The sequence below is a fragment of the Ursus americanus genome, chromosome 4, assembly GCF_024610735.1.
Source record: "Ursus americanus isolate L20-20 chromosome 4, mUrsAme1.1.p, whole genome shotgun sequence".
NCBI classification, from domain to species: domain Eukaryota; kingdom Metazoa; phylum Chordata; class Mammalia; order Carnivora; family Ursidae; genus Ursus; species Ursus americanus.
Window position 1 is genome coordinate 21,444,586 of NC_142130.1, and position 27,032 is coordinate 21,471,617.

The 27,032-nt window shown below is 46.4% G+C and overlaps 1 protein-coding gene across 1 annotated transcript; it reads right to left on the reverse strand.

Moving 5' to 3' along the window:
* Positions 1–13,995: 13,995 nt before the first annotated feature.
* On the reverse strand, positions 13,996–17,573 carry LOC123778966 (transmembrane epididymal protein 1A-like). Its single transcript, XM_045776678.2, has one exon. It carries the CDS (start codon positions 15,033–15,035, stop codon positions 14,148–14,150), a length of 888 nt encoding a protein of 295 aa, XP_045632634.2. The 5' UTR covers positions 15,036–17,573; the 3' UTR covers positions 13,996–14,147.
* Between the last annotated feature and the right edge of the window lie 9,459 nt (positions 17,574–27,032).

Consider the following 27,032-nt stretch of genomic DNA (forward strand, 5'->3'; position numbering starts at 1 on the left):
GGGATGACAGTTGCTGTGGGGAAAGAAACAGTCGCTGTGAGCTCTTACACATGGGAACTGGGGGGCAGGACAACTGGAACCTACTGAGGTTCCTCTGCTGGGGAAGGGGTGTTAGGCAAAGAGACAGGAAAGCCTCGAGGGGCCCAAATAGTCCACCAGGGACAGAGGAGGGGCAGAGGCTTTGGAGCCATAAGAAGCAGGATTGAATTCTCAGCTCTGTCATTTCTTAGGCTCTGTGGAACATTCAGCGAGTCAGTCATTTGGACACCAGTTTGCTCATCTATAAACAGAGATAACACTGACTCTACAGGGTGGGTGCTAAACTTAGAGATGGCAATTGGAAGGGCCCCGTGCTGTACAAGCTAGCCATTGTCAGTTGTTTTCAGTGTGCACACGTGAGTGTACACACACACTCAGAAACATGAGGGAGAAAGTGAGTGCCCTTGTGGGTTTTCTGATTTCACAGAAGGTACTCCTGTAGGCTTGAGAGAGTGCGGGCTTGGTACTGGGCCTCTGGGCCTCTGGGGCCTTTCAAGGACCTTATAATAACGTTTGAGACTTCACATTATGGTTGGCTCAAAATACAAAACAAAAACTCCACAACTGGAACTGACAAAGGTTAAATCATCTACAACTAAATTAACTCATAAGTGATAATTATTCATTTTTTGATTTTTATTTATTTGGGGGGGGAAGGAATAGCTCGTGCATGAGCAGGGGGAGGTGCAGTGGGAGAAGCAGACTCTGCTGAGCAGGGAGCCAGATTCCGGATTTGGGCTCGATTCTAGGACTCCAGGATGGTGACCTGAGCTGAAGGCAGATGCTTAACTGACTGAGCCACCCCGGCGCCCCCAGTGATAATTATTCTTGAATGTAAATTACAAGAGCTCTATAGGCCACAGTGTGTTGGCATCAGAGTGCCTAGCTTTGTATTTTGGCTTCACCACTTACTAGCTGTGTAGTTTTGGGCAAGTTGCTGAACCTCTCTGATCCTCCGAACCTCTCTGTTCCTCATCTGTAAATTAGAAATAATAATAATGCCCATTTTAGAGGGTTGTTGGTAAATACTTAGAATGATGCCTGGCACATGGCAGGTCTGGCTATTGGTATTAACTGTAGGATGAGTTTGCATTTTAGTATGCTTGATATAAGTAAGCTAGGGCTTCCAAACCAAGGGCCTGAGCCTCTTAAATCTTAAAATAGCCCTGATCATGTTTATGTGATTATATGTTTATATAAATCATGTGTAACTTAGATTGTAAACCACAGATGTGTGATTTTATCTTAATAAAAATGAGTGGTTTTCTGCAGGACAATATCGCTCCCAGGGGTATTTTGAAAATTTTTATTTGTTTTTGGTCATAATGAATAGGGGTTACTGCTGGCATTTAGTGGGGCCAGATGAGCATGACGAAGATTTCTCCTGTGACCCTCGGGACTTTCAAATGTAAGTGAAAAGCCTGTTTATAATGATCCAATCCTAGAATCCAACAGAACTGGGAATGATGTAGATGAAACACTTGCTTATAATTATCTGAGCCCAGAATAAATTCCATTTTACAAATGAACACAGAGGGTTCGTTTTTGTCTTTTGTGTTTGTTTTCACTTTTTTAAAGAGAGGTTTCATAAGGACCAAATTTCCTAGGAAGCAACAACTGCATACATGGAGGAAAGGCTGTACTGTGACATATGTAAAACTTTGCTGAGTTCACCGTCCTGAAAAGTCGTTGGCAGCGATCGTCCTGCATTACTGGAGCTGCTGAACCTGCATGGTAGCCGTCCTCTTCACGGGGGTTCTCCACTTTCACAGTAATGTGCCGATTTAGCCTGTGTGACAAAATGGCAGCTCTAAAGGGAAACAGTCAAGAACGTTCCAATACTGAAAATCTGGTTTTTTATCCGCCTGCATGCGAACGGTTGCCAACATGTCAGCTGTGCAGTTCTTAAGTAAACGGACCTTTCAAGACACAGTGAAGGTGTTACACAGAAACGCGTTTAGAATGCTGGCAGGAGAGCATTCCTCTGAGATTTAAAGAAAAAGTTTGAAAACGAAGAACTTTCACCGCATGTTAAAAAACATCTTTGAGTAGAAGGTAACGTTGTTGCTGTTCTCTTTCAAAATAATATAAATGCTTGCAAAATAGAATCGGCAGCCCGTAGTAGAAGAAACTCAGGCTACCAGCAATGGATAGGTTATTAGAATAATAACAGGAAAAAGTCCGGCTGAGATGATTTTTTATTCCACTAATTCTGATGATCCTGTTCTAAGAAAAATCGATGAGATGGTGAAAGCAGTTGACTATCATGTGTGAAACGAGATCAGGCAAGCTCATTTTTTGTTACTAGGGGATGTGACCCTGGTGGGGTAAGGAAGCTCTCTGCTCACATGGAGAAGGTTGAGGAATGAAAATGGCCACGGTGGAAATTGGTTTTCCAAGTTACCGACTATGGCTACAAAGGCGTTGACAGTGTTTGAAACCCTTAAAAATCATTCCACAGAAAAACAATTCCCTTTTCCACTGTCACTATATGTGCCACAGATTGAGACTCGGCTGCAATTTGTTGGCAATGGGTTTGTAGGCCTTTAAAAAAAATTAGCACCACACTGGGTGTTATACACAACTAATGAATCATCGAGCCTTACATCGAAAACCGGGGATGTACTGTATGGTGACTAACATAATATAATAAAAAATCATTATTAAATAAAAAAAAATTGGAATCAAGAGAGATGTACAATTTACTTGTTTCTATTTTTGTTCTTTTTGAATTTTTTCTATGATAAAATATTATTTTACAATTTTTAGAACATGTAACCTTTCTAGAATAAAACAACACTAACAAGAAAAAAAAAATTAGCACCAGATGTTCAACACAATTGTGAAAATGGTGTCTTATTTTATTGACTTTGGATTCCTTGCTGCCTTCCAAGATCTTCACTGTGACTCTGATACATTCCCAAGTGGTCCACCTTCCAGGGCCTCACTTCTCCCAGATGTTTTGTATTCTTTCCCAATCCAGCCTCTATTCACCACCTAAGGACACAATATAACCTCAGGCCACAGTGAAATAAAGGGGTACGAAACTCAATCATGTAAAACACAGGGTTGCATCTTTGTGATGTTAACAAAGAAACTATTTTCCAGGAGGACTGTACTGTCCCCCAAAAAGGTGCAGAGGTAAATATATGAAAGCGTGTAGTACACAGCTCTCTGTATGGCCACCTGAGCGAGTCCCAATTCAGTTATGTCCAACCTGTCCTCTCCAGCCCCGCACTGCCCTGCAGCAGCCTTGCCTGGGATTCTCCCACAAACATGACCACACACATTTAATCAAGCACATTCCTTGCAGTCACAGAGACCCAGGCAAGTACACATCCTCTCTCCACCTGTTTTTTTAGTGTGTGTGCGCGCACGCATGCGCAGACTGAAATGATGGCAATGCTAACTTCTAGAGCGCTGGGATCCATGCCCGTCTCCAACATTGTCTCTAATCACAGCACCTAGCCTGTAGGGGAAGTGTCATTATCTTTTTAGTCTGCCTCAGTTTGAGACGGAGGTTTGGGAACCAGTGCCGTTCAGGGGCCTGGAGCGAATCCCATTATGTTAAAATATAAATTATCTTAGGGCTTATTGAATATGCTCATCAAGGTCGTTTTAAGTACTACAAGGCATGCCTTGAATGAACACTGAAATTTCAAGACAGGAGATATGATCTCTGAGATAGTTCGTTACTACTTTGTTCCACATCACGTAGAAAGAATTTTTTCATCACTGCTCATATAAGTAAAGTCAACACTATTACGACACTATTGTTCTTCCCTCTATTATCATTTTTGTCAGCCTCTAATTTACTTAACATGTTATTCCTGTTCCCTTAAAGGTTAATCCCTTCTTTCTGTTATCATATACACATGAATGCAGCATGGTATTATTTATCTTTTTTTTTTAAAGATTTTATCTATTTTGTGAGAGAGTGTGTGCACACACAGGGGGAGGGGCAAAGGGAGAGGGAGAGGGAATTTTAAGCAGGCTCCAAAGTCAGCACAGAGCCCCACGTGGGGCTCAGTTTCACAACCCTGAGATCAGGACCTGAGCCAAAAGCAAGAGTTAGATACTTAACTGACTGAGTCACCCAGGCGCCCCTTACTTATCTTAATTCTAACTTTAATTCTGATTTTAACTGGAAGCTCTCTTTCATTCTTCTGTACTTACTGTAAGGAAACACTTCTCATATTCTTTTATTTATTTTTATTTTTTAAAGATTTTATTTATCTGACAGAGAGACAGCCAGCGAGAGAGGGAACACAAGCAGGGGGAGTGGGAGAGGAAGAGGCAGGCTCCCAGCAGAGCAGGGAGCCCAATGCGGGGCTTGATCCCAGGACCCTGGGATCACACCCTGAGCCGAAGGCAGACACTTAATGACTGAGCCACCCAGGCGCCCCCATATTCTTACTTTTAAATCCAAACTGACTCAAATAAGGAGGTGCAACCATCTGACTGTATTATGTATCTAGTATAGCTATGCTACAGTATTATATATGGAAATGTATATTATTTTATTATCGATCACTTTTTCTCTCTCCCTTTTATTTTAGTTAGGATGTGAGGAAGAGAAAAGCAGTCCCTGACACCTGGGAGGCAGCCTAGCGCTCACTAAGAACACTTGCTGTGTTCTCCTGTTGCATATAAGCAATTTCACAGAACACCAGTATTTGACAAGGCCACTCTGGGACCTTCACAGATCTCGATAACAACAAGAGCACTCTGTAATGGTGTCTGAACACAGACAAAACACGAACATGGTCCAAACCGCAGAAGTGACTAAACATCTCCTGGTCTTGGCTAATACAAGTGATGTCTTCTCCTTTATGACGGTAGCTTTATTTATTTTTTTAAAAAGATTTTATTTATTTGTCAGAGAAGGAGAGAGCACAAGAAGGGGGAACAGCACACAGAGGGAGAAGCAGTCTCCCTGCTGAGCAAGGAGCCCAATGCTGGCCTCCATCCCAGAACTTCATCCCAGGACTCTGGGATCATGACCTGAGCCCAAGGCAGACGCTTAACCGACTGAGCCACCCAGGCGTCCCATGATGGTAGCTTTGGCCTTGCTCTAGTCTGCCCTCCTTCTGGATAACATTTATTACAATGCCCAATTATAGAACAATTCCTACTTCTTGGCAGCGTCCAAGCCAAAGCAAAGCACTGCTTCTGTGACTCCTCCCTGAAGTTGCCTAACACAAACCTAAATCCTACCAGTCCTTTCTACCACATGAAAGGTGGTGCAAATTCTCCCTCCTTGCAGTGTTCAACTACAACTGTGCTCCTGAGAGGGTGTTTGGCTGGGAGACACCGCCAGATAGTGATATGTATCTATATACTTATACATAGTTTTTGCAATTACATCTGTAGATAGATTACATTATCTATGGATTTCATTTTGAGATAGTAAAGGGGCTTTACAACGTATGTTATACAAAGAGGGCATTGAGTTTGGTAGGACCACCGATAGAAATTTCTGAACTTGACCCTGCCTGCAGGAAATAGTGTGTAGTTTTGCCTGCATATAGATGCTGTGTGTAAATGTGGGCTTGTGTGGAATGTTGCTTAAATGTGCGCCCGGTGTCAAATTACTAAAAAAAAAAAATTCTCACACTAAATATAGAGCAAACTATTGTCATTGTCTCAGGCTTCCCTGTTGATTGGACATACTGGGCAGTGTTGTTGGGGCATTAAGCCTTGTTGTTCCCACTTAGGACCTTCATGGATCCTTATCATTTGCCTTTCAGATGTGTGCTTTTTCTTCTTCTTCTTCTTCTTTTTTTTAAAGATTTTATTTATTTATGTGACAGAGAGACAGCCAGCTAGAGAGGGAACACGGCAGGGGAGTGGGAGAGGAAGAAGCAGGCTTCCCAGAGGAGGAGCCTGATGTGGGACTCGGAACGCTGGGATCACGCCCTGAGCCGAAGGCAGACTGCGCTACCCAGGCGCCCCTTTTTCTTCTGACTTACAGTCACCCGTCACCGTATCTGCCATCTCAGCCATCCCGCCAGGAACTAACTGGCTGTTACCTTCAACCAGAAATTTGTCAGGGGAGTTTTGCTTTTAGTAGCGCGCAGGAGGAGGTGGTTTAGATTACTTAGGACTGAACATCAGTGCAGCTCTTATAAGGTCATTGCTTATTTTCTAAACAACCACCTCCCCTCCGGGGTCTGCGGCACAGAAATCTTTGTTTCATTCGTTGATTCCTTTCCAGAGCTTAGCAGGCGCTAGAGAAACACTTTCGGCATGTGCGAGAGACTGGGTGAATCCATCAGTCGCTGATTCATCCGTTGCCCTCATTTCAGGTGTGCGAACCTGCGAGGACCAAGGGCCAGTCGGCCCTCGCCTTAGGCGGTAGTGGGAGAAAGACGCTGCGGCGTGCTGGGGCCTCATCTTGGGGACCCACGTGGACCACAGTCCCAGTCCCCAGTCTGGTGCTGCGCCAGGCGCCCGGGACACAGGTGACCGGGAGGGGCGGGTCCATCACATCCTCTCGGTCCTCTCCCAGGCCCGGGCCGGAACAGAAGGTGCGGCCGCTGCCACAGGGCGCCCTCCTCCCCGCGGTGCAGGTTGGGAAATCCGCTCCCCAGCTCCCGGACTCAGTCCCGGGACACCCGCAGCCCCTGGCCAGGGCGGAGCTGGGGGTTGGGCTCAGCCCCTAAGAAGGGGAGGGACGCAAGCGGGACCCTTTGATGAGAGGGTGGCAGTGGAGCGTGTCGGGGACAACCTGGCAGAACTGGGCTCCTTGCATTTCTCTCAGTTTACCAGCGAGTTCTGTGCCCTTGGCAAACTTTTAAAATGTTGATCTCATATAAAAAGTCAAGAGTTGGGGCACCAGGGTGGCTCAGTGGGTTCAGCATCTGCCTTCCGCTCAGGTCGTGATCCCAGGTCGTGGGTTCGAGCCCCGCATCAGCTCTCTGCTCAGAGAGGAGTCCGCTTCTCCCTTCCCCTCTGCCGCTCCCCCTGCTTGTGCTTATGCCCGCGCGCTCGTGCTCTCTCTCTCTCAAATAAGTAAAATCTTAAAAAAAAAAAAAAAATCAAGCATATCACTTGTATTTTTTCTTTGTACATGGTAACACAATCAGAACTACAAAAAAAAAAAAAAATCCTAGATTCTGTCCTAGGACACCAGGACTAGTTGATTTGCCAGACCATGAGGATGCTGTCACATGGAGATCGCACCCCGTGTCTCTTGGAGACTATTTCTTGGGAACTGCGTGCTGGGAAAGGGGGCTGCCAGGGGAAGTTAAGAAACTGTTTTTGCGAGGGCCATGGGAGTGGGTGCACAGGGCTGGGAGAAGATGTTGTCCAGGTTGAGTGTGAGCTCTGCATTGTGTCTTTAAAGAATTGTGAAGTAGAGGAGAAAGCGTCCCCGTTACCAAGGACACCATAGGCCGTGAGACAGGGGGAGGGGTAATCTCTGGTCACACCTGGAATCCAGAAGGCTGTTGGGAGGTGTAGGGTGAAGGAGAGACAGAAGGGGAATGGTGGGGAGAAAGGGAGAGGCTCAGGGAGATAATGAGAGAGGGGAAGAGAGAGATATTGAGAGGGACAGAGAGGAAGGGACAGAGAGATCTGTAGGGATATCTGGGTGAGGCTTTAAGTGTTGGGGGTCCTTGAAATATGGTTCATTAGCCTTTCCTTTTGTGGTCCCTTTCGTATGCACAGGCTAGTGAGGAGAGAGGAAATTTGATTTCTGTTTCCACCTGCTGTTTGGTAGGCACTCAATAACCAGGGCTAATGAACGAATTGGTTAACTATGTAATGCACACTCATCAAAGGAGAACAGTGCTCACCATGGTCCCAGAATTAATTTCCAGTCCTGCCTTACCAAGACCCTGGTACAATCCTTAGCTGGCATAGGTTAGGGGCAAATTTTGTCCTGAGCACGGTCATTTCTTATTCTTCATCACCCAGTTTTCTTTATGACCCACACTGACGCCTGCATTTTGTGGGTGCAGTTTGGGCAACACTGTGGGGCAACTCAGGAGCAGTTCCACCAGTCTTAGAAGAGTGAGTCCCCTCCCAGTGTCCCAGGGGCCATCCTTTTCTGGGAGGGGGAGGAAAGGAAGGAGGAACTGGGAATAAGAAACAGGTTTTGTGGGCTACTCCCTTTCTTGGAACAATACCAGTATTTGGTTTCTGTGTTACAACAAGCCCATGGTTTTTGTCCCGGCTCCCTGGGCTGCTCGCTCTTGGTCCGCTTTCCAAGTGCCTCTTCTTTCTCCCAGTTACACGCGATGCCTCCCAGAGTTGTGTTCCAAGCCCTCTTCCCTTTATCCTCTCCCCGGATGAGCCCCTCCACTCTGGGTGGTCAGAAATGGCTTTAATGACCATTTAGGACTCCCAAATCTCTCCACCCACCCCTTTCTCTTGAGCTCCAGACTCACACACACATCTGCTTCTAGAAGAACACATCAAACTGCTTGTCTTTGATCAGAATTCCTCTCTTCTGCTCCAATCCCTGGTCCTGATTTTCATTTTCTCAGTGATTGCATTTACTTTCCTCCTCAGTGGTCCAAGCTTTGGCTTTCCTCCTCTCTCACCTTTCCGACCTGCGGGTACAACGTCCAGGTCAGGAACCATCTAAGGGAGCTCTTCTCTCCTCATCCAGCACCATGGCCTGTCAGTCTCCTGGCTGGTGTCCCTGCTTCCAGGTCTGCCCCTGCAAGTCCCCCCCCCCCCCCCCCCGCCATGCCTCACTCCATATCAAGCCTGAGTGACGTTTTCAAAATGGAAATTTGATCACTACCACTGGCTTCAGGATAAACACCCAATTCCTTCATGGGGTCTAGAAGGAATCTGACCCTTGCCTACATTTCCGTGTTCATGGCTTGCCACTCCAGGCTCAAACACTGAGGTCCAAGCATCCCACTTTCTTTCACTTCCTCCAGTGTTTACGCTATGACCTGGGGACTTTTCCCTGGCCCTTTCTTCCTCTCCTGAGTATTTCCCCAATCCCCCTTCCCCCTGGCCACACTCATCCTTCAGGTTCCTGTGGAGACATCACTTTTCTTTTTTTCTTTTTTTTTTTTAAAGATTATTTATTTATTTATGTGACAGAGAGACAGCCAGCGAGAGAGGGAACACAGCAGGCGGAGTGTGAGAGGAAGAAGCAGGCTCCTAGCAGAGGAGCCTGATGTGGGGCTCGATCCCAGAACGCCGGGATAACGCCCTGAGCCGAAGGCAGACGCTTAACGACTGTGCCACCCAGGCGCCCCGAGACATCACTTTTCTTGAAAGCATTCCCTGATCCCTAAGTCTGCCTTACCTGCCCTTCATTACTTTTTCTGACTGCACTTAACTTGCTGTTTATTTGCTTTCTTCTCCCAGTGAGCCATAATCAGCTCGGAGTCAGAGACCCTGGCATCTGGGTCTTTTCATTATTCTTGGGGTCTAGCACGGAGGCTGGTATATAGTAGATGCTCAGTAAATATTGAGCAACTGCTTGCATGGATAAATGAAAGAATTGAGCATGTGGAAATAACTGAAGGCCAAGCAGGGGCTTCCTATTCAGCGTTTCCTATAGCCAGGGAGTCGGCCTCCATCATCTGCTTTCTGCCAGGCGGAGAGTGGGAAAACTTTACAGAAAAAGGGAGCTTCAGATATGCCCTGATTGGAGGCTGTTGGCATGGGGAAGCTGCAGGCAGGCTAGCTAGAAGTGGGCTAACCTATGTGATTGGTTAGGGGTGCATATTTGGCTTTCTCTGGTTGGTCCTAAGTTGGAGACAGGGCAAAAATGAGGGAAGCTGTTCGTCCTCCCCATTTGGGGTCAGTTGTTACAGGGTTTATTGTTGGGCTTCCTGGACTGGTTACTAGTGATAACTGACTGACTTTCTACAGTCTGACTTACAGGTAGCAGGCTGGCTTCCTGGCCCGGTTACTGTAGATGATGGGTTGGTTTCTTGGACTGGTTGCTGCAGATTGTAGGTCAGATTTTTATTTTTATTTATAGTCTGGCTGTTGCCCGTTTGTATAGTCAGTCTCTCGAACCAATATCGATTGAACATCTACTGTATGCCACGCTCTGAATTAATGTTGCATATGCAGCGCCTCATTTACTTCTCATAATACCTTTGTGGGGTAGCTGTTATTGTTTCTGCTTAGCCCCGATCACTTCCTCCTTGAAGCTCATGCTAGCCCCATTTTCTTTTCTTTTTTTTTTTAAAGATTTTATTTATTTATTTGACAGAGAGAGAGACAGCCAGCGAGAGAGGGAACAGAAGCAGGGGGAGTGGGAGAGGAAGAAGCAGGCTCACAGTGGAGGAGCCTGATGTGGGGCTCGATCCCATAATGCCGGGATCACGCCCTGAGCTGAAGGCTGACAGTTAACCGCTGTGCCACCCAGGCGCCCCACATGCTAGCCCCATTTTCTGTCTTCTGCCCTCTTTGATGCCTTAAGTCTCCCCCCATGCACACACCCCACAGGTTCACTGAGGACTGGGCTCTGGGGTTCTCCAGTCCAAGACTGCCATCTTTCCAGCCCTGTCATGATCCTTGCTCCATTCCTTCCCACAACACCAGATTTCCAGCTCTGGATTTCTTCACCTTCAGTGACCTTCACTTCCAAGTCTCTTTACTCATCCACACCTTAGTCATCCGGCACATCCCTTGTCATCACCAAGAAAGGGCTTATCTCTGATGTATCTTATCATCCACTCTGATTGAAATAACTTCCTCCTCTTTTAGCCCTCCCAGGCAGTAATTAATTCTGGGCGGGGGCAGTATGGTAGATCTCACAATACTTTAAAATACTTTTTGCTATATTGTAAAATGTCTAAAATGTATAACATGAATAATAAAAAAACTTCTCTAAACATGATTTTAATCTTTAAAAATAAATGTCACTTATTTGTACGCCAATCACTATCTTTCTCTAGAGGGAACAGGGAAGGGAAGAAGGCCATATAGCACTATATAGTCATAGTCACACTGCAATCAGACCTTATAATGATGAAGTTCTTTTATTTATTTATTTATTTATTTATTTATTTATTTATTTATTTATTTATTTATATTGATCTATTTTATTTAAATTCAATTAACATATACTGTATTATTAGTTTCAAAGGTAGAGTTTAGTGATTCATCAGTTGCATATAACACCCAGTGCTCATTACATCAAGTGCCATCCTTAATGTCCATCACCCAGTTACCCCATCCCCCCATTTTTAAATTTTTTATTTTATTTTTTTAGAGAGAGAGTACAAGTGGGGAGGCGCAGAGGGAGAGAGAAAGAATCTTAAACAGGCTCCACATCCAGCACAGAGCCTGACATGGGGCTCAATCTCACAACCCTGAGATCATGGCCTGAGCTGAAGTAAAGAGTCAGATGCTTTACTGACTCAGCCACCCAGGTGCCCCAATGAAGTTCTTCTAAAATGAAGTTATTTTGGAAGGTCCCCATAGTCATGACAAACACAGTTGACGTAAATTATGTTTGAGTGGCCATGTTCCCATATGCTGAGTATGATGGTTAATTTTATGTGTCAGTTTGCCTAGGCCATGGCACTCAGTTGTTTGGTCAAACACTGGTTTAGATGTTACCTTGCGGCAGTATTTTTTAGATGTGATTAACATTTAAATTGGTAGACTTCGAGTAAGCAGATTACCCTCCATAATATGGGTGGGCCTCACTTAATCAGTTGAAGGCCTTAAAAGACAAGACCGAGGTGCTCTAAGCAGGAAGGAGTTCTGCCTTTGGGCTGCCTTCAAACTCAAGACGGCAACATTAACTCTTCCCTGGGTCTCTGGGCTGCTGGCCTGCCCTGCCTATTTTGGACTTGCTAGCCCTCACAGTCTCATAAACCAATTCTTTAAAATTTCTATCCCCATCCTATTGGTTCTGTTTCTCTGGAGAGCCCTGACTAATACATTGGGCAAGGGCGAGATGTGTGGGACAAAGCTCCCCTACACAGCTCGGAGGAAGATAAACAGGACCCACCTCCATAAATCACTCCCCACCTTTCCCCCTTAGCCACCAGTCTTCCACATGTCAGATTCCTCTTTATTGAATCAGGCCCAGCATCTGATAAGAGCTCACTGAGGGATTTGTTGACTGACAGATCATACCCTAGCAGGTGGTTTTCGGTCCTTTGGTGATGTCTTTAGAATTTTAAGCTTCTTATTTCCAAGTTGCAGGAGAAAGAGTCTTATCCTTATCCTCAAATAAGGAATGTTCCACTAACAGGCTAAGAGATGTATTTATCATAAGGCATCTTGAAAGTAAAACTGTGTTAAGCCTTTAGGGTGGAACCTAAAGAGGAGGTCCCTCTTTAGAAAAAAGAATACAGAAGTTACTTAGGCAATTTTTCAGGGATAGGTGATCCTACCAACACCTTGCTACGGCCCCTCCCTGGGCTTTGCATTTGCAGATGTAAAGTGAGTAGTCCTGAAGCTTAAGCTTATTAGCTCCAGGGTAAATCTGGCTCTGCCTCTGGGCATTTTAGGGTGGGGACAGAAAGAAAGGTGCTGGCCTCTCCGTAGGTTGGTTCCTGCTGTGCTGGGAAGGAAGCTGGGGCTGGCCTGGTTCCAGCTGCTGAAGGGAGAACATTGTTCTTGCTCTGGATCCAGAGTGTTCCTCCCCTCCAACCCCTGCTGGTGTGAGTTGCCAGATCCTTGCCCCACTTCTGTCCCTTTCCTGGCTCCCTTCTCTGCCTTCAACTCTCATCCTGGAGTTTCCAGGGCTGATTTGCCATGTGCCTGCACCCTGTGTGTGGGGGGGTCCAGTGACATTTCAGACGGCGGTGTGTAGCCTGTCCTCTGTCTTGCAAATGCTAACACCTCTCTATGCTTCTTACAGCTTTTTGGTCTCTGAGGACAGCATTTCTAACTGCATGGCAACGGCTTCACGGCTTCACGAGAGGGAGGTTTGCTCTGTGGTCCTTTCTCCACATCCAGGGCCAGCACCCCCTCCCTTCTTCCTGCCTCGTCACATCTCCAAGTGCTGGATTGATCCATCTCACATATGCAGACTTGTGCTATGAGAAGCAGTGACTTTCTGGTTCTATCCAGGGATAAGTATTTTTATATAATCAGCTTTCCAATATTTCACTGAGTATAGGAATTTACTAGCACTTTCTTCTCATTGTGGGAGAAGCTCAGTGATGGGTGAAAATTTCTGCAAATTCCCAGGGGCTGGCATTCCATTTTCTCTCAGCTCTGAGTTCCTTCCTCTTCAGAACCCCGGGGCTTATTTGCACTCCACATTTCAGAGCAGGTCTTCCCCTGATGCTCCCACCAACTGAAATCTGGGCCTTTTGTTTGATCTGGCCCCAGGATCACTCCCACTTACACACACACACACACACACACACACACACACACACACACACGTAACATAGACTTTACTGAAAGAGTTGGAATAATGGAGTCTTATATCACAGCAAAACCCGAGCAACTGAAAATTACATTTCAGTCATCCTGGTTTCTCACACCCACCTTTGGGACTCCCTTCCTCTTTTGCCCCCTTTCTCTTGGACTTGAGCCCCTGCTAGATTGACTGCCCCCCTCTTTCCCTCAGCCCTTGCTCCCGCAGAAGGCAGAAGTAGCCTCGTTCAGTTTAGATTAAAAACAACTGTAGCGACAGTGAAACAAGTTCTTCATGCTGCTGCACTTGGAGTAAATAAAACAGAGAGAAGGGAAGAAAACAGACGTCCTCACCGCTATGCAAAAGTGGACCCCCTCTCTTTCACACATTTCAACGCTTGAGCGGCACACACGAAGCCAGCTCTGCCTCGAACGGACAGAACCCTCCCCAGTCCCCAGTGACTCTCCATCTCCCTCTATTTCCTCATTTCGTTGCCTCCTCTTGGATCCCAAAAGCTGTCAGAGAAAAGCCCTACCCTTGTCCTCACGTCACGTAAGTCCACGGTCAGGAACCAGAGCGAAGAGTGACATCGTGAGGCAGGAAAGAGGCAGACCTGGAGAGAGCAGAGTAACAGATCGAAGACATCCGAAGCTGGAAGGTTTATTTAGGAACAAGGAAGGTGACCCCTGTGACAGAAAGCCCCATTGTCGATCCCAGGGCATTTCCGGGCTACGTGCACCGTAGGCACTTCCAAACTCTCGCTACAACAGGCACAGCACAAAGACAGGTTCTACACCTAGACGCCCCCATCCTGCAGCATGGCCTCTGTCCCCAGCTTCTCCAGCTCTTCGTTGCCGTAGCCTCTGGGACACGGCTGGTACTTGGCACCTGGGACCTCCGTCCAGGAGGAGAAGCGACGGTGCCAGAGGCTGCAGAGCCCGTAGACAGCGGCCAGCATGGCGGCCCCCAAGCCCAGGTACCAGCAGAAGAAGATGGTGAGGAAGGCGAGGTCCCCGGGGTTTTCTGCTCTCCAGGGCTGCCCGGACGGAGGAACGTACATCAGCACCGAGAGCTGCAGCATCCAGCTGCTGAGCACCAGCCCCATCCAGGTCTTGAGCACCCAGAGCGTGGGCTGGTCAGGGACCCAGACCTCGATGGTGAGCACCAGGCTGACCAGGAAGGTGGGCACTATGAAGAGCACATGCACGCGGACCTCCAAGGCGCCCTTGTTCTCCAGGTGGGCAGCCATCAGCAGCGTCAGCACACAGAAGGCCAGGGCCTCAGCTGCTCGCTCCAGCTTTGCATTCTGCCACGCTCGACACGTCTGGCTCACAATGTCCACCGCGCCGCTGAGCATGAAAAACCCGTACATGGTGACATGGTCCCAGTTGTCATAGAACACGAATGGCCGCCGAGGGTCCTCCCAGTCTACTATCCTCATCCGGTTTACTCCTGGGGGGTAGAAGAACTCAGGAATGATGCCACCCAGGGAGATGACCAGCTTTATCACCCCTTGCACGGTTATCAGCTGCCACCACCTGTGTCCTCGCTTCTCCCTTGGGTGCAGAGGGGGGCTGAGAAACCTCTGTCCCCGTAGCAGGGCCAAGGACACCATCACTGAGTAGTAGAGAGAGAAGCTGAGGAGCAGTATCCCTGCCAGCAGGTGTCCCTGGAAGGTACCCATGGTCTCGGTGCGTGTGTTGGGGCCAGCAGAGCGAGAGTGGGCAGGTGAGAAGCAACCTCACAGGGCTCTCCCCACAAGCCAGAGTGGCTGCTTCTAAGCTGTGGTAAGATCTTCCTGGTCCAACTCCACCCCTACCTCCCACACAGGAGAGGACGCACGTCTGTGCTAGAAGCATCTGAGCCACTCCCTGGGTGGGATCTCTTTCGGCCATGTGGCGCTTCAGCTCGCGCTGTTCCTTACTTAGGTCAGCTAAGCTTGGGAGTCCAGCCTGTGCACCTCACTGCAGGCACGAGTTTACCCTTCTCTTCCCTCCCCTCCGCCCCGCCCTCCACAAAGAGAGGGGAGGGAAAGAGGTAATTAGGGGCGGTGGCTGACTTTCTTACCTTGCCTGTCTCTTGGTGCCAGCCATATTATGTCTTTTTTCCCTCATTGAAATCCCTCAACAACTCTCTGAGAGAGTTATTGTCAAACACATGTTATAGGTGACATGAAGGCTCTGAGGGGTGAAACCACATGCACGGGTATCACATCGAGCCGCTAGGACAGCAGAGCCAGGATGGGGACCCAGATCTACTCATCTGCTGACGAAGCCCGGAGTTTGCACATGACTACATGACTGAATTTTAGCTCCAACACTTGTAAGTTGCATGATGATGGGCAAGTTACTTTGTCTTCTTCTTCTTCTTTTTTTTTTTTTTATAGAAGAAAAACCAGCTTTATTTATTTGACAGAGCGAGAGACAGCCAGAGAGAGAGGGAACACAAGCAGGGGGAGTGGGAGAGGAAGATGCAGGCTCCCAGCAGAGGAGCCTGATGTGGGGCTTGATCCCAGGACTCCGGGATCACACCCTGAGCCAAAGGCAGATGCTTAACGACTGAGCCACCCAGGCGCCCCAACTTTGTCTTCTTGAGCCTCAGTTTCCTGACCAGTAGAATGGGAATAATAATGACTTCATAGGTTTCTTGTATCAAATAGAATAAGGTATGTAAAGTGTCTGATACATAATAGATACTCAATAAATGGTAGTGATTATTAGTAATTTTACTATGTTATTACTAACATTCCTTGCTAAATTCCTATGTTGATGAAGTTGTTCAAGTATTCCTATGAATAATACCAAAGCAGGAACCATTAAAAAAAAAGTGAAGAACTAATTATAGTTAAAAATGTTAAAGTTTTTTATTAATAGAAATTAAACATTATAATTAATAATTTATCATATTAAAATTACTATTAAAAATTAATTTCAAGAAGCACCTGGGTGGCTCAGTCGGTGAAGCATCTGCCTTCAGCTCAGATCATGATCCTGGGGTCCTGGAATTGAGCCCCAAGTTGGGCTCCCTGCTCAGCTGGGAGTCTGCTTCTCCTCTTCCTCTCCCTCTACCCCAGCTCATCTGCTCTCTCTCTCTCTCTCTCGCTCACTCTCTCTCTCTCAAATAAATAAATAAAATCTCAAAAAAAGTTCATGAATCTTTAAAAAAATTAATTTCAAGAGAAAAAGAAACTGTAAAATTTTACTCTATATGTGACGAAGTGTTAGTCTCCTTACAATATAAAGAGCTCTTACAAATCAAAAAGTTAAAAATGAACACCTCAGTAGAAAAATGGGCAAAGGGCGTAAAGCGGCTAGTCATTCAAGAAAAACTGCAAGCAGCCAATAGAGCTAGGAAAGGTGGAGCCTATCTGTAGCCTTAACAACACAGACTTCTCTTCACAGAGGATAATGTAGTTCTTACACTCGCCGTTGCCAAATGGGAAAAGTGGTAAAGAATGATAAATGAGGGGCGCTTGTGGCTCAGTCGGTTAAGCCTCCAACTCCTGGTTTCAGCTCAGGTCATGATCTCAGGGTTGTGAGATCCAGCCCCGAGCCCCATGTTGGGCTCTGCACTCAGTGTGGAGTCTACTTATCCCTCTTCCCCCTGCCCCCCGCACTTGCTCATTCTCTCACTCTCAAATAAATAAATAAATAACATCTTTTAAAAAAAGAATGATAAATGAGAAGCTAAAAAATGTTAAGGCTACTGCAATAGTAAATGGCTATCTAAAATATTTTTTCTTTTTTTCCCTTTTTTTAAAAGATGTTATTTACTTATTTATTTGACAGAGAGAGAGAGAGCGCGCACAAGCAGGCAGAAAGGCAGGCAGAGGGAGAAGCAAGCTCCCTGTTGAGCAGAGAGCCCCATGTGGGGCCCGATCCCAGGACCCTGAGATCATGACCCAAGCCGAAGGCAGACATTTAACCAACTGAGCCACGCAGGCACCCCTAAAATATTTTTTTCTTATTCTAACAACACTGGACCCTGAGAATTTAAAATTTTTAGTATCCAAGGGAAGAATATACCCACCAAAGGACACATTGATGATTTCACTGAACCGGAAGCTGAAGCAGTCACATGTATATTTCAGGCTCCTCAAGGTATGAGGCAAACAGGCAAAAACCGATATGGTAATGACTGTGGCAAGTGGTTCTGATTAACACAGGGATATAGAATTGCAGCCATATAAGGAGGTGGGGAGGAAGAGGTGTAGATGAAAAACAGGTGCCTCACCAGGTTGCCTTCTTAGGCTCCATATCTAATGGTAGTTAAAGGAAGATACTTCCACAATTTTATGTAGGCAAGATCACCAAAGGCTCTTTTTTCATTCAATAATAATATTAATAATGTCAGACACTTCTAGGTCCTGAGGATACAACAGTGAAGAAGAGAGACAAGGAACAAATGAATATACAAGTAAACAAGAAAAAAATGGTAGAGGGTGTTAAATAATAAGCCCTCCTCCCTCAAAAAAAAAAAATTAAGGCAATTGCAATAGTGAGTGAATCCTTCAGATTGATCCATAAAAGAAATAACATTTAAACCAAGATCAAATTGGCATTAGGGTCCAGCCATGCAATATCTGACTAAACATTTGGATAACTTTATCACATGAAGACCTAGAGGAGGAGTTGAATGAAAGCAAAGACCCTGGTAAAAACAACTCCTTATTGACAATGTATCCTATTTCCAATCTTTCCAGTTATGTCCTTCTCTTTCTAACCAGTATCACATTTTGGTTTTTGCCATTGAGAACCTTGTTGGGGACACTTCAGGTAGTAAGACCATAAGTAATTTGTCTTTCCTTATTTATCTTTTTCTGCATATTACAATGAGTGAGTATTTTCATAATCAGAAACTATCTGATTATTTTAAATCAATGATGCAATTGTTTAATGCATGGAGAAAAAGCTTGGATATGAATACATTTTCTACATGGTAGTTTTATGGGGAATATTAATTTGTGTCTTTTTTGGGTATTTTTCAAATGTTCTATGAGGCTTTAGTAATTTAATTTTATGACAAAACTGTCAACTTGAAAAATTTTGTAAGAGCTCTCCTCAGTCACTGGCATTTCTTTATACATGTATATTCATGTGTACAATTATTTGTATAGACACATGTATATTGACATCGTTTAAAGACTGAAAAGCACAAAGACAGGAGAGGCTTTCTAGGACCAGTCTTGGGTAGCAGACAGACCAAATCTTAAAGGAAAAGTAAAAAGTGGAACTTTTTACTAAAAAGTAATATAACAAATGCCAGTGCAGAATGAACAGGTGTTAATATTTTGTCATGTTTCTTTCCAGGGTTTAGAAAAATAGACATTCAGATCTTTCCAGTCTCATTCCCATGCCTCCCTCCCTTCAGAATGGGAAACAATATCATAATTTTGGTGTGATCTTCCCTGTTGTTCTGTCATTTTACATATGTTGGCATCTAATCTCCCTGTCTCGTCTCTCTGTCTCTCTGATCTACCTGATTGTTTTCTATGTATTTCTAGTTCTGAAGAAACAAGCAACACAAGGAGGTCTTCCTTGAACAAGGCACTGGTCATGCCTCAGTGAGAACTCATATAAGTGAAGTTCCTTTGTAATGAAGTCGGTGTGGTTAAATTAAAAGGCCGGCGGGGGGGGCGGTGTATCAAGAATCATGCAAAAATACAGTTGATGGGAACCATATGTCACAGTGGTCCTGTTCCAGTAAACTGGGCAAGTATACAGATGGGTTGATCCTGAGGGTAACTAGGGTAAGCAAGGCTAACTTTTATCATCCCCTCCCAGCTCTCACACACAAAGTGACCATGAGTCCCTTGTGTGGCTGTCTCTCTCCATCTTCCAAGTGGACAGTTACTTATCATCTGCTACCTTCTGAGTCATCCTGGCTTTCAAAAGGAGGCAGTGGCTGATACTCACTTACGCTTGTTGACTGATAGATTAATCTTTAGCAGATGAGTTTCAGTCACTGTGATATCTCAATCAGTCATTTTAAGCCCCTCATCTCCAGTTGAAGAAAGAAAATCCTTAGCTTTGCCCAGGACAAAAGGAATTTTCAGCATCAGGCAGCAGGTGCTGAGATGTGTTTGCTATTCGAAGGGGTTCCTGAGGGTAAATTTGATTTATACCTTCTAACCCGGTACTTTTCAAGGCTGCCCGTTAGAATCATCAGGGAGCTTTTGAAATGTTTGGGCCCTACCCTGGAAGTTCTGATTTAATTGGTCTGGGGTTCAGGTTTTTAAAATCTCCCCTGCAGACACAAAAAGACAAATACTGTATGATTCCACTTATATAAGGTGTCTAGAGTGGTCAGATTCCTAGAGACAGAAAAGAGAAAGGTGGGTGCCAGGAGCTCAGGTGGGGGGTGGGGAGAGAGGAATGGGAATTACTGTTTAACTGATACAGAGCCTCTGTTCAGGAAGATGAAAGAGTTCTGGAGACGGAGGGTGGTGATGGCTGCACAACAGGGTGAATGTACTTAATGCCACCCTAGAAATGGTGAAAACGATAGATTTTGTGTTATGTACAATAAAAAAGGTGAAAGCCAGACTCCTTCCTGGTGATTGTAACTTGCAGTCAGGTTGAGGACCACCGTATGCTATTTGGGGTTACTGTTGGGAGGTGGGTCCCGCCCTCTCCACTGAGTGGCCTCCCTGCCTCCCCAGGAGGCTCAGCTGGGTGCTGTTCATGGTTCAACTGTTGCTGCTACTAGGGGCAAAGAAGTTTCACTTTTCACTTTTCCTTTAAGACTTGGTCTGTCTCCTGCCCAAGACTGGTCCCAGAAAGCCTCTCCATGCCCTCCCCACTGAGTAGCAACATTTCCGTGTAGGTTGCTGAATGGTAATCTCTATCAGCAGTGGTTTTATTCTCTGGTCACTTCTGATATCTGTGGCTGGAGCCTCCCTCTCCTCTCTTCCAGACTTAGGCATGCTAGGTTTGACTCAGCCCTGTCTTCTGACTCATGCAGGTATATGTCACACAGGAATAACCAGCCAGTTAACATCAAATAGGGATGACCATGTGTCCGTGGGGATGACGAGTTCTTCATATATTCTCTAATGAAATGCTTATCTACTTTGTAAACCAAACGTGAGCAGAAGCCACTCTGTCTTTTGAAATGTATATGAATTTCCTCAAGCCCTGTCCCACACTCTGGGGTGGGGGAAGTCCAACGCTCTGTCCAAGGTTCTCGAAAGTTCCAGGGCTGGGGCTCTGCTCCTGTCTGACTCTGAGAGTCTGCATTCTGCTCTGGCTGTGTCCACACTTGCAGACGTGCTTTGCAGCAGCGCCCTTTGCTCTGCTTTGCACTGACCCAGAGGGGAGACTCAGCCCCCTTTCATTGATTCCCACCTTTACCCTTTGGAAAACAAAACAAAACAAAAATGCTTACAAAAGGTGTTTATCTGCGCCTCGGGCTTTATTGTATGTGTGAGGATGATGATTGGGTCTAACGTCACCCAAAGCAAAACGATACTGGCTATTAGATATTTTGTTCTTAAAAGTCCTTTAGTGACTTGAAATTCTATTCATATAAAGTCCCCAAACTGGCAAAACTAACCCAAGATGTTAGAAGTCAGGATAGTGGTTAGCATGAGGCGGAGTGACCGGGAGGACTCCTGAGGGGGCTTTGGGAATTCTGGCGAAATTCTTTTGATTAGGTGCGGGTTACGCAGGTGACTTGGGGGAGAGCTATGGAGCTGTATACTTGTGATTTGGGTACTTTCCTGTATTAAAGTTATGCTTCAATAAAAAATTCACATTAAGAAGAAAGAAGAAGCCCACCAATAATCTCATGCCCAAGAATGTTGCTTGACTCTTTCCATCCAGACTTTCTTCAGTATGGATCAATATAGAGAATTCTCTCACCTACCCATTCTCTGCACCCCAGAGGGCAGTTTTGGAATTTAATCTGTTAGCAGTGTTTTCAAAGAGGACCCAGAAACACGCAGACACACAGGCACACTGTCGGTGGTGAGCACGTGCGAATACAGTGCCTCACACACTCTTCGTCCTAAACCTCCTCAAAGAAATCACGCCAGTGAGAACTGGAGAGACTTGTCCAGGGGCTCACTCTCCATGGGCCTTCCCTTATTCCTTCCAGCCCTCCATATCAGCCCATCCTCTAGAACCCTCAAACCTGTCAGGAGAGAGCCTCTGTCTCTGCTGCTGACCTCCCAGAGAGGCCCAGAAACCACCTTTGCACAATGAGACAGATAGACTGAAAGACCCTGAAACCATCCAGAAGCTAAAAGCCCCAGGCACATAAGAACATGGCTCATGGGATAGATAGGGAGTCAACCTGGCTCTCAGGACACTTCAGTCTGCCCACCAGTGGGCATCCTCAAAGAATAGCTCTGAGCCTGGACGCGCCATCCTGCAGCATGACCTCTGCCTTGAGCTGCTCGTGCTCTCCGCTGCGGCCCGTGGGGCATGGTGGACCCGATAGCTGCCCTTTGCTGGAGGAGCACCTGTGGTGCCAGAGGCTGTGGACAGTGCCGGCATGGAAGCCTTTAAGGTCAGGTGCCAGCACAAGGTGGTGAGGAAGCCCAGGGTCTCCAGTGGCTGGAAGACACATCATCACACATGGCTGAAGTGACCAGGGAGTTGACCGACAGGCTATGTCAAAGGCCATGGTCATGGCTGCCCAGCCCAGCTTCATTGTGCTGCTGTGCTAGCCATGCATGTTAATTACAGCCACCGGGAGCTCAGCAGGAAGAATGCTAAACACGGTGACCTGCTTGCCCCAGGGCGTGCAGTGGGACCAGCACCTCGGGCTCTTCCCAGTCCACTGTCACCATCTGCTTATCCTTGGAGGACAGAAGAACTTAGTAAGGATGTTATTAAGAAGGTAACAGCTTTGGGGCGCCTGGGTGGCTCAGTTGTTAAGCGTCTGCCTTCGGCTCAGGGCGTGATCCTGGCGTTCTGGGATCGAGCCCCGCATCAGGCTCCTCGCTGGGAGCCTGCTTCTCCCTCTCCCACTCCCCCTGCTTGTGTTCCCTCTCTCGCTGGCTGTCTCTCTGTCTATCAAATAAATAAATAAAATCTTTAAAAAAAAAAAAGAAGGTAACAGCTTCTCCCACCTCTTCCACAGGTACCTGCTGCCATCACCTCTGTCCTCATGTCTCTTGGTGTAGGACATTGTCCCAGTAGGGCAGGAAACCAGCCCCGAGGAGAAGAGCCCAGGACTTTTCACAGGGAATGCAAGCACTGTCTATGCTGCCAGGAGCGCGAGGAGAGCCCAACAACGGCTGAATATGTGGGCTCACCTTTCAGGTAGGTGCTCACAGGGGACAGAAGAACGTGCCTTGATCACACTACTTTGCTCCCTGTGCTTTCATTCATGCCTCTGTTTCAGCCAGACATTAAGCTAAGACACAAGAAAGGTACACAACATGACCATTATGTTCATTATTATGACCGTGGTACCAGTACACCAGGTTTCACCAGCCTGGGGCTGTAAGTCCAGCGTGAGCATCTACATTTTAATGGCTCTTAGCCTCCAGTTTTTCTCAGAGGTTCTTAGAATCTTGTTGAGTTTCCCTTCAGCGCCTACATTAAGGATGATTATGGACTGTCACTGCCCAAGAGTCAGCTCTGGTTACTCTGCCAGTACATTGCCGGTCACGTGCAGATGAACTGTCCCCGCTGCTTGCTGGGCACTGACTCTCCAGCTGCTGCCCTCGGTAGCCCCCTGAAAAGCTGCAACACCTGGACCACCCCCTTCCTGCCCTTTCTTGGCCTGTGATGTCGCCATCACCATCACCGCTCTTGCCAGCTGTGCTGGGTCTCTGGGGCTGGGGCTCCACAGAGAACGGCCTTGACAGCTAGGTGGGCCCTGGTCTTGCTTGGTCTAGATCTCTGCCAGTTCTCCCCTGGGGAAGGATGCTTGTGCCAAGTGAGACAGAAACAGCTATTTTTCCTCCGGAGGGGCCTCACAGGAAGATTCTATGGGCTCTACAGGTCTCTAACATTCTGTGAGGCCCCTGTCTTAGGCCCTCCACCAGCCTATCTTCTCAAAGTACATACCTACGGTTATAGTAGGCTGGGTTCAGGTAAGGTCGAGGACCAGCCTCCCCGTTTTTCTAAAACCACTAAGTCCCTTGGGCCCCCAGAATTTGAAGATGAGTGGGGTTTGCATGTGAGATGCCTTCCTCCTTTGTAGCAAGCATTCTCTGTGGTGTCGTATTATTCTTTCCTACAGTGGCTCATGTCAGGGACCCCTAGGGTATCAGATATCTCTGTATTCTATTAACAAAGTTTAAGTTCTTGTTTTCCCAAATATACCCCAGGCCCACATAGTCCAGAGGACACAGATGGGTACAGGAGAGGAGGAGCTTAGTGGACAGTTATTCTGTTTGACTGCCCGGCATCTGAACCCCCTTCCTCTGTTTAAGGAATTCTCCCACCTAATGGGCACATGGGAGGCAGAGCTCAGCTTCCCACAAGAAGCTGGAAATGCCAGGTTGGTCCTTAGTGGCCTCTCTTGAAGTGGGCACAGACCCTAACCACCTGCCCTAGACTCTGCCCTGGCCCTTAGCCCTCCAAATCATCCCTTTAATAAATCCCCTTTCTGCTAAAATCCACCAGAGATCATTTCTATGATTTCAGGCCAAGAGCTCTGTCTAAGGTGAGGGGGTTCATCTTTACCTGACCCCAGCTCCATCATGTCAGATAAAGGTGTGTTTGGTTGTCTCTCTTCCTCCTTTCCTTTCCCCTCCCTATCTGCCCTCCTTTCCTGCTGATCAGTAAGGAGAAAAAAAAAATCAGAAACTTCAATAGAAAAATGGGCAAGGGGGGCACCTGGGTGGTGCAGTCGTTAAGCGTCTGCCTTTGGCTCAGGGCGTGATCCCAGCGTTCTGGGATCGAGCCCCACATCAGGCTTCTCTGCTGGGAGCCTGCTTCTTCCTCTCCCACTCCCCCTGCTTGTGTTCCCTCTCTCGCTGGCTGTCTCCCTCTGTCAAATAAATAAATAAAATCTTTAAAAAAAAATGGGCAAAGGATATGGACAGGCAAACCACAGAAGAGAAACACAAGAAGCTACTAAGGATACAGCCAGATGCTCAAATCCCTGATAATTGGAGAAACACAAATCAAATTCAAAGCTTTATGAGTTATCGTTTGGCACCTGTTCGGCTGGCAACCATTCAAAAGCAGGGTAACGCTGAGTTGGAGGGGATTTGGTGACATAGAAAGCAATCACGTATCACTGATGGAAGTGTAGATGGGTACAGCCACTCTGGAAAGGAGTCTGGTTCTACTTGGTTAAGCTGAGTCCTACATTTGCATGCCCCATGACCTAGCAATCCTGCTCCTGGGTGTACAACCCGGGGAAATCATCATACAAACACATAAGGGAACACTTATAAAGAAGTTCCTTGTAGCATGTTTCTGTAGTGGCTAGTAGTTAGAGGTAACCTGAGTGTCCGCGGCTGGGAGAGTGGAGCCAGGGCACACGACCGGGTGTTACAGAGAGGTTAGATGCCTTGAGTTAGGTGTTACACGGCAACAGGGTTGAATGTTACAAGCGTAGACAGGGGGAGACATAAGAAGACATATTATATAATAGCACATTTTACAAGAACACATACAAATAAAGATGACAATTGGGGTGCCTGGGTGGCTCAATCAGTTAAGCATCTGACTCGATTTAGGCTCAGGTCATGATCTCAGGGTCCTGAGATCGAGCCCCGCGTCAGGCTCTGCACTGGGCATGGAGTCTGCTTGGGATTCTCTCTCTCCCTCTGCTCCTCCCCACTCACTCGCTCACTCTGTTTCCCTCACTCTCAAAAAAAAAAAAAAAAAAGTTAAAAAACCCCCGAAGATGACCATTAATACAAAAAGAATGGGGGCACCTGGATGGCTCAGTTGGTTGGGCACCTGCCTTTGACTTGGGCCATGATCCTGGAGTCCTGGGATCAAGCCCCACTGAACAGGGAGTCTACTTGTCCCTCTTCCTCTGTCCCTCCCCCGCTCGCTCTTTCTCTCTGTCTCATAAATAAATAAATAAATAAATAAATAAATAAATAAATAAATCTTTAAAAAAATACAGTAAGAATGACCTGTAGAGAAAGAGGAATGAGAATAGAGAAGAGGGACAAAAGAGGACACATTAGTCAATAAAATAACTGAAGGACTGGGTATATGGCACGGACTGAGCTATAGAAGTAATTCAAGCCTCTCCAACCAAAGCAAATAAAATGAAACAGACAAAAACAACCACAACCACAAAAGAAAGCATGATGTGTACGTAAAATCTTGATCACACAGGGAAGACTGTGGACTCCATAGCAGGCACTGAGAATGGGCCACGTGAGACAAGGCAGGGAGAGACCCCTGTCCATATGGGGAAATCAGAGCAGGCTTCAGGCGAAGGCATCATGTCTGAGTAAATGTTACCCACCTAAGAACAGGCCCCTTTCCCAGGTGGCTCCCTTCAAAGAGGTCTGCTCACATCATAGAAGAGCCTGTCCACCCACTTATATGGACCTTGGGATCAAATCCATATCAGATTAGCACACCAGAAGCCAGGAATCACTCCAGCCATGCTCATATATCCTGATGGATGGTTAGGGAGACAGGAAGATGGCCTCCTGGCTGGGCCCAGAGCCCTCTAGTGGACCTAGGGGCATGTGTTAGGCCATCTCCAGCGGCTAGTTACAAATTGCTATCCATATTATATGCCTTCCCATATAAAGTTCAACTGTGGATGAATAAAAGGAAGGATCTAATTTCATCCAGGAAAGAAATGGTACTAAGGATATTAACAATTTCCTGGCATCTGCTTTCCCTGACTAGGGTACAAACCATTCTCCCTCTAAAGAAATGACAGAAGTTAGAGGAGACCCCAAACCGTCTTAATAACATTGAAGACCTAACCAAAAATTAAAATAAAATAAAATAAAATAAAATAAAATAAAATAAAATAAAATGAATTAATAGAGAGGAACTGGGAGGGGTAAGAGCCTAAATGGGTGAGACTTTGCTCCTTGTCTCGTTGTCTGGGAGAAGGCAGCTAATAGGCCAAGCTTCTGGGGTGAGGACACTCCACAGTGTCCTTAAGGCATACAGGGTCTGTCTGCCAACCCTCAGAATCTAGAATGTGGAGCTGGAAGGACACAGTTGGTGGCCACTGTCTGTCAAGGTGGAAACCTAGTATAAGCCCATCCTTTGCTTATATATAGAGCCCACCCCCTAGAATATTCTCAAGCCCTGCTCCTGGACTGAGTGCCCTCAGGTGCTGGCAGAAGAAAGGTGGATCCTCTCTGGAAGAAGAACCTAGGTCTCAAATTAATTTTCAAAATAGTCATTTCATGTAACATGTCCAGAAGGAACACAGGCACACAAGGCACATGAGACAAAACAACGTGTCTCAGAATCAACAGAAGCCATAAGCCACAGAAATGGATCCACCAGGATCTCAGATGTTAGAGTTCCTACGTGTAACAGTTAATAAGGCAATGCATACTGTGTCAGGGACATAAAAGCAGAATTCAAAGTTTTATATAAGGATATGGAAATTTTGAAAGCAACTATGCAGATTAAAAAAAAAAAACACCAACAATTAGAGGGACACCTGGGTGGCTCATTAGGCTAAGCAACTGACTCTCGATTTCAGCTCAGGTCATGATCTCAGGGTCATGGAATCAAGCCCCATGTGCAGCTCTGCTCTCAGTGAAGCTGCTTAT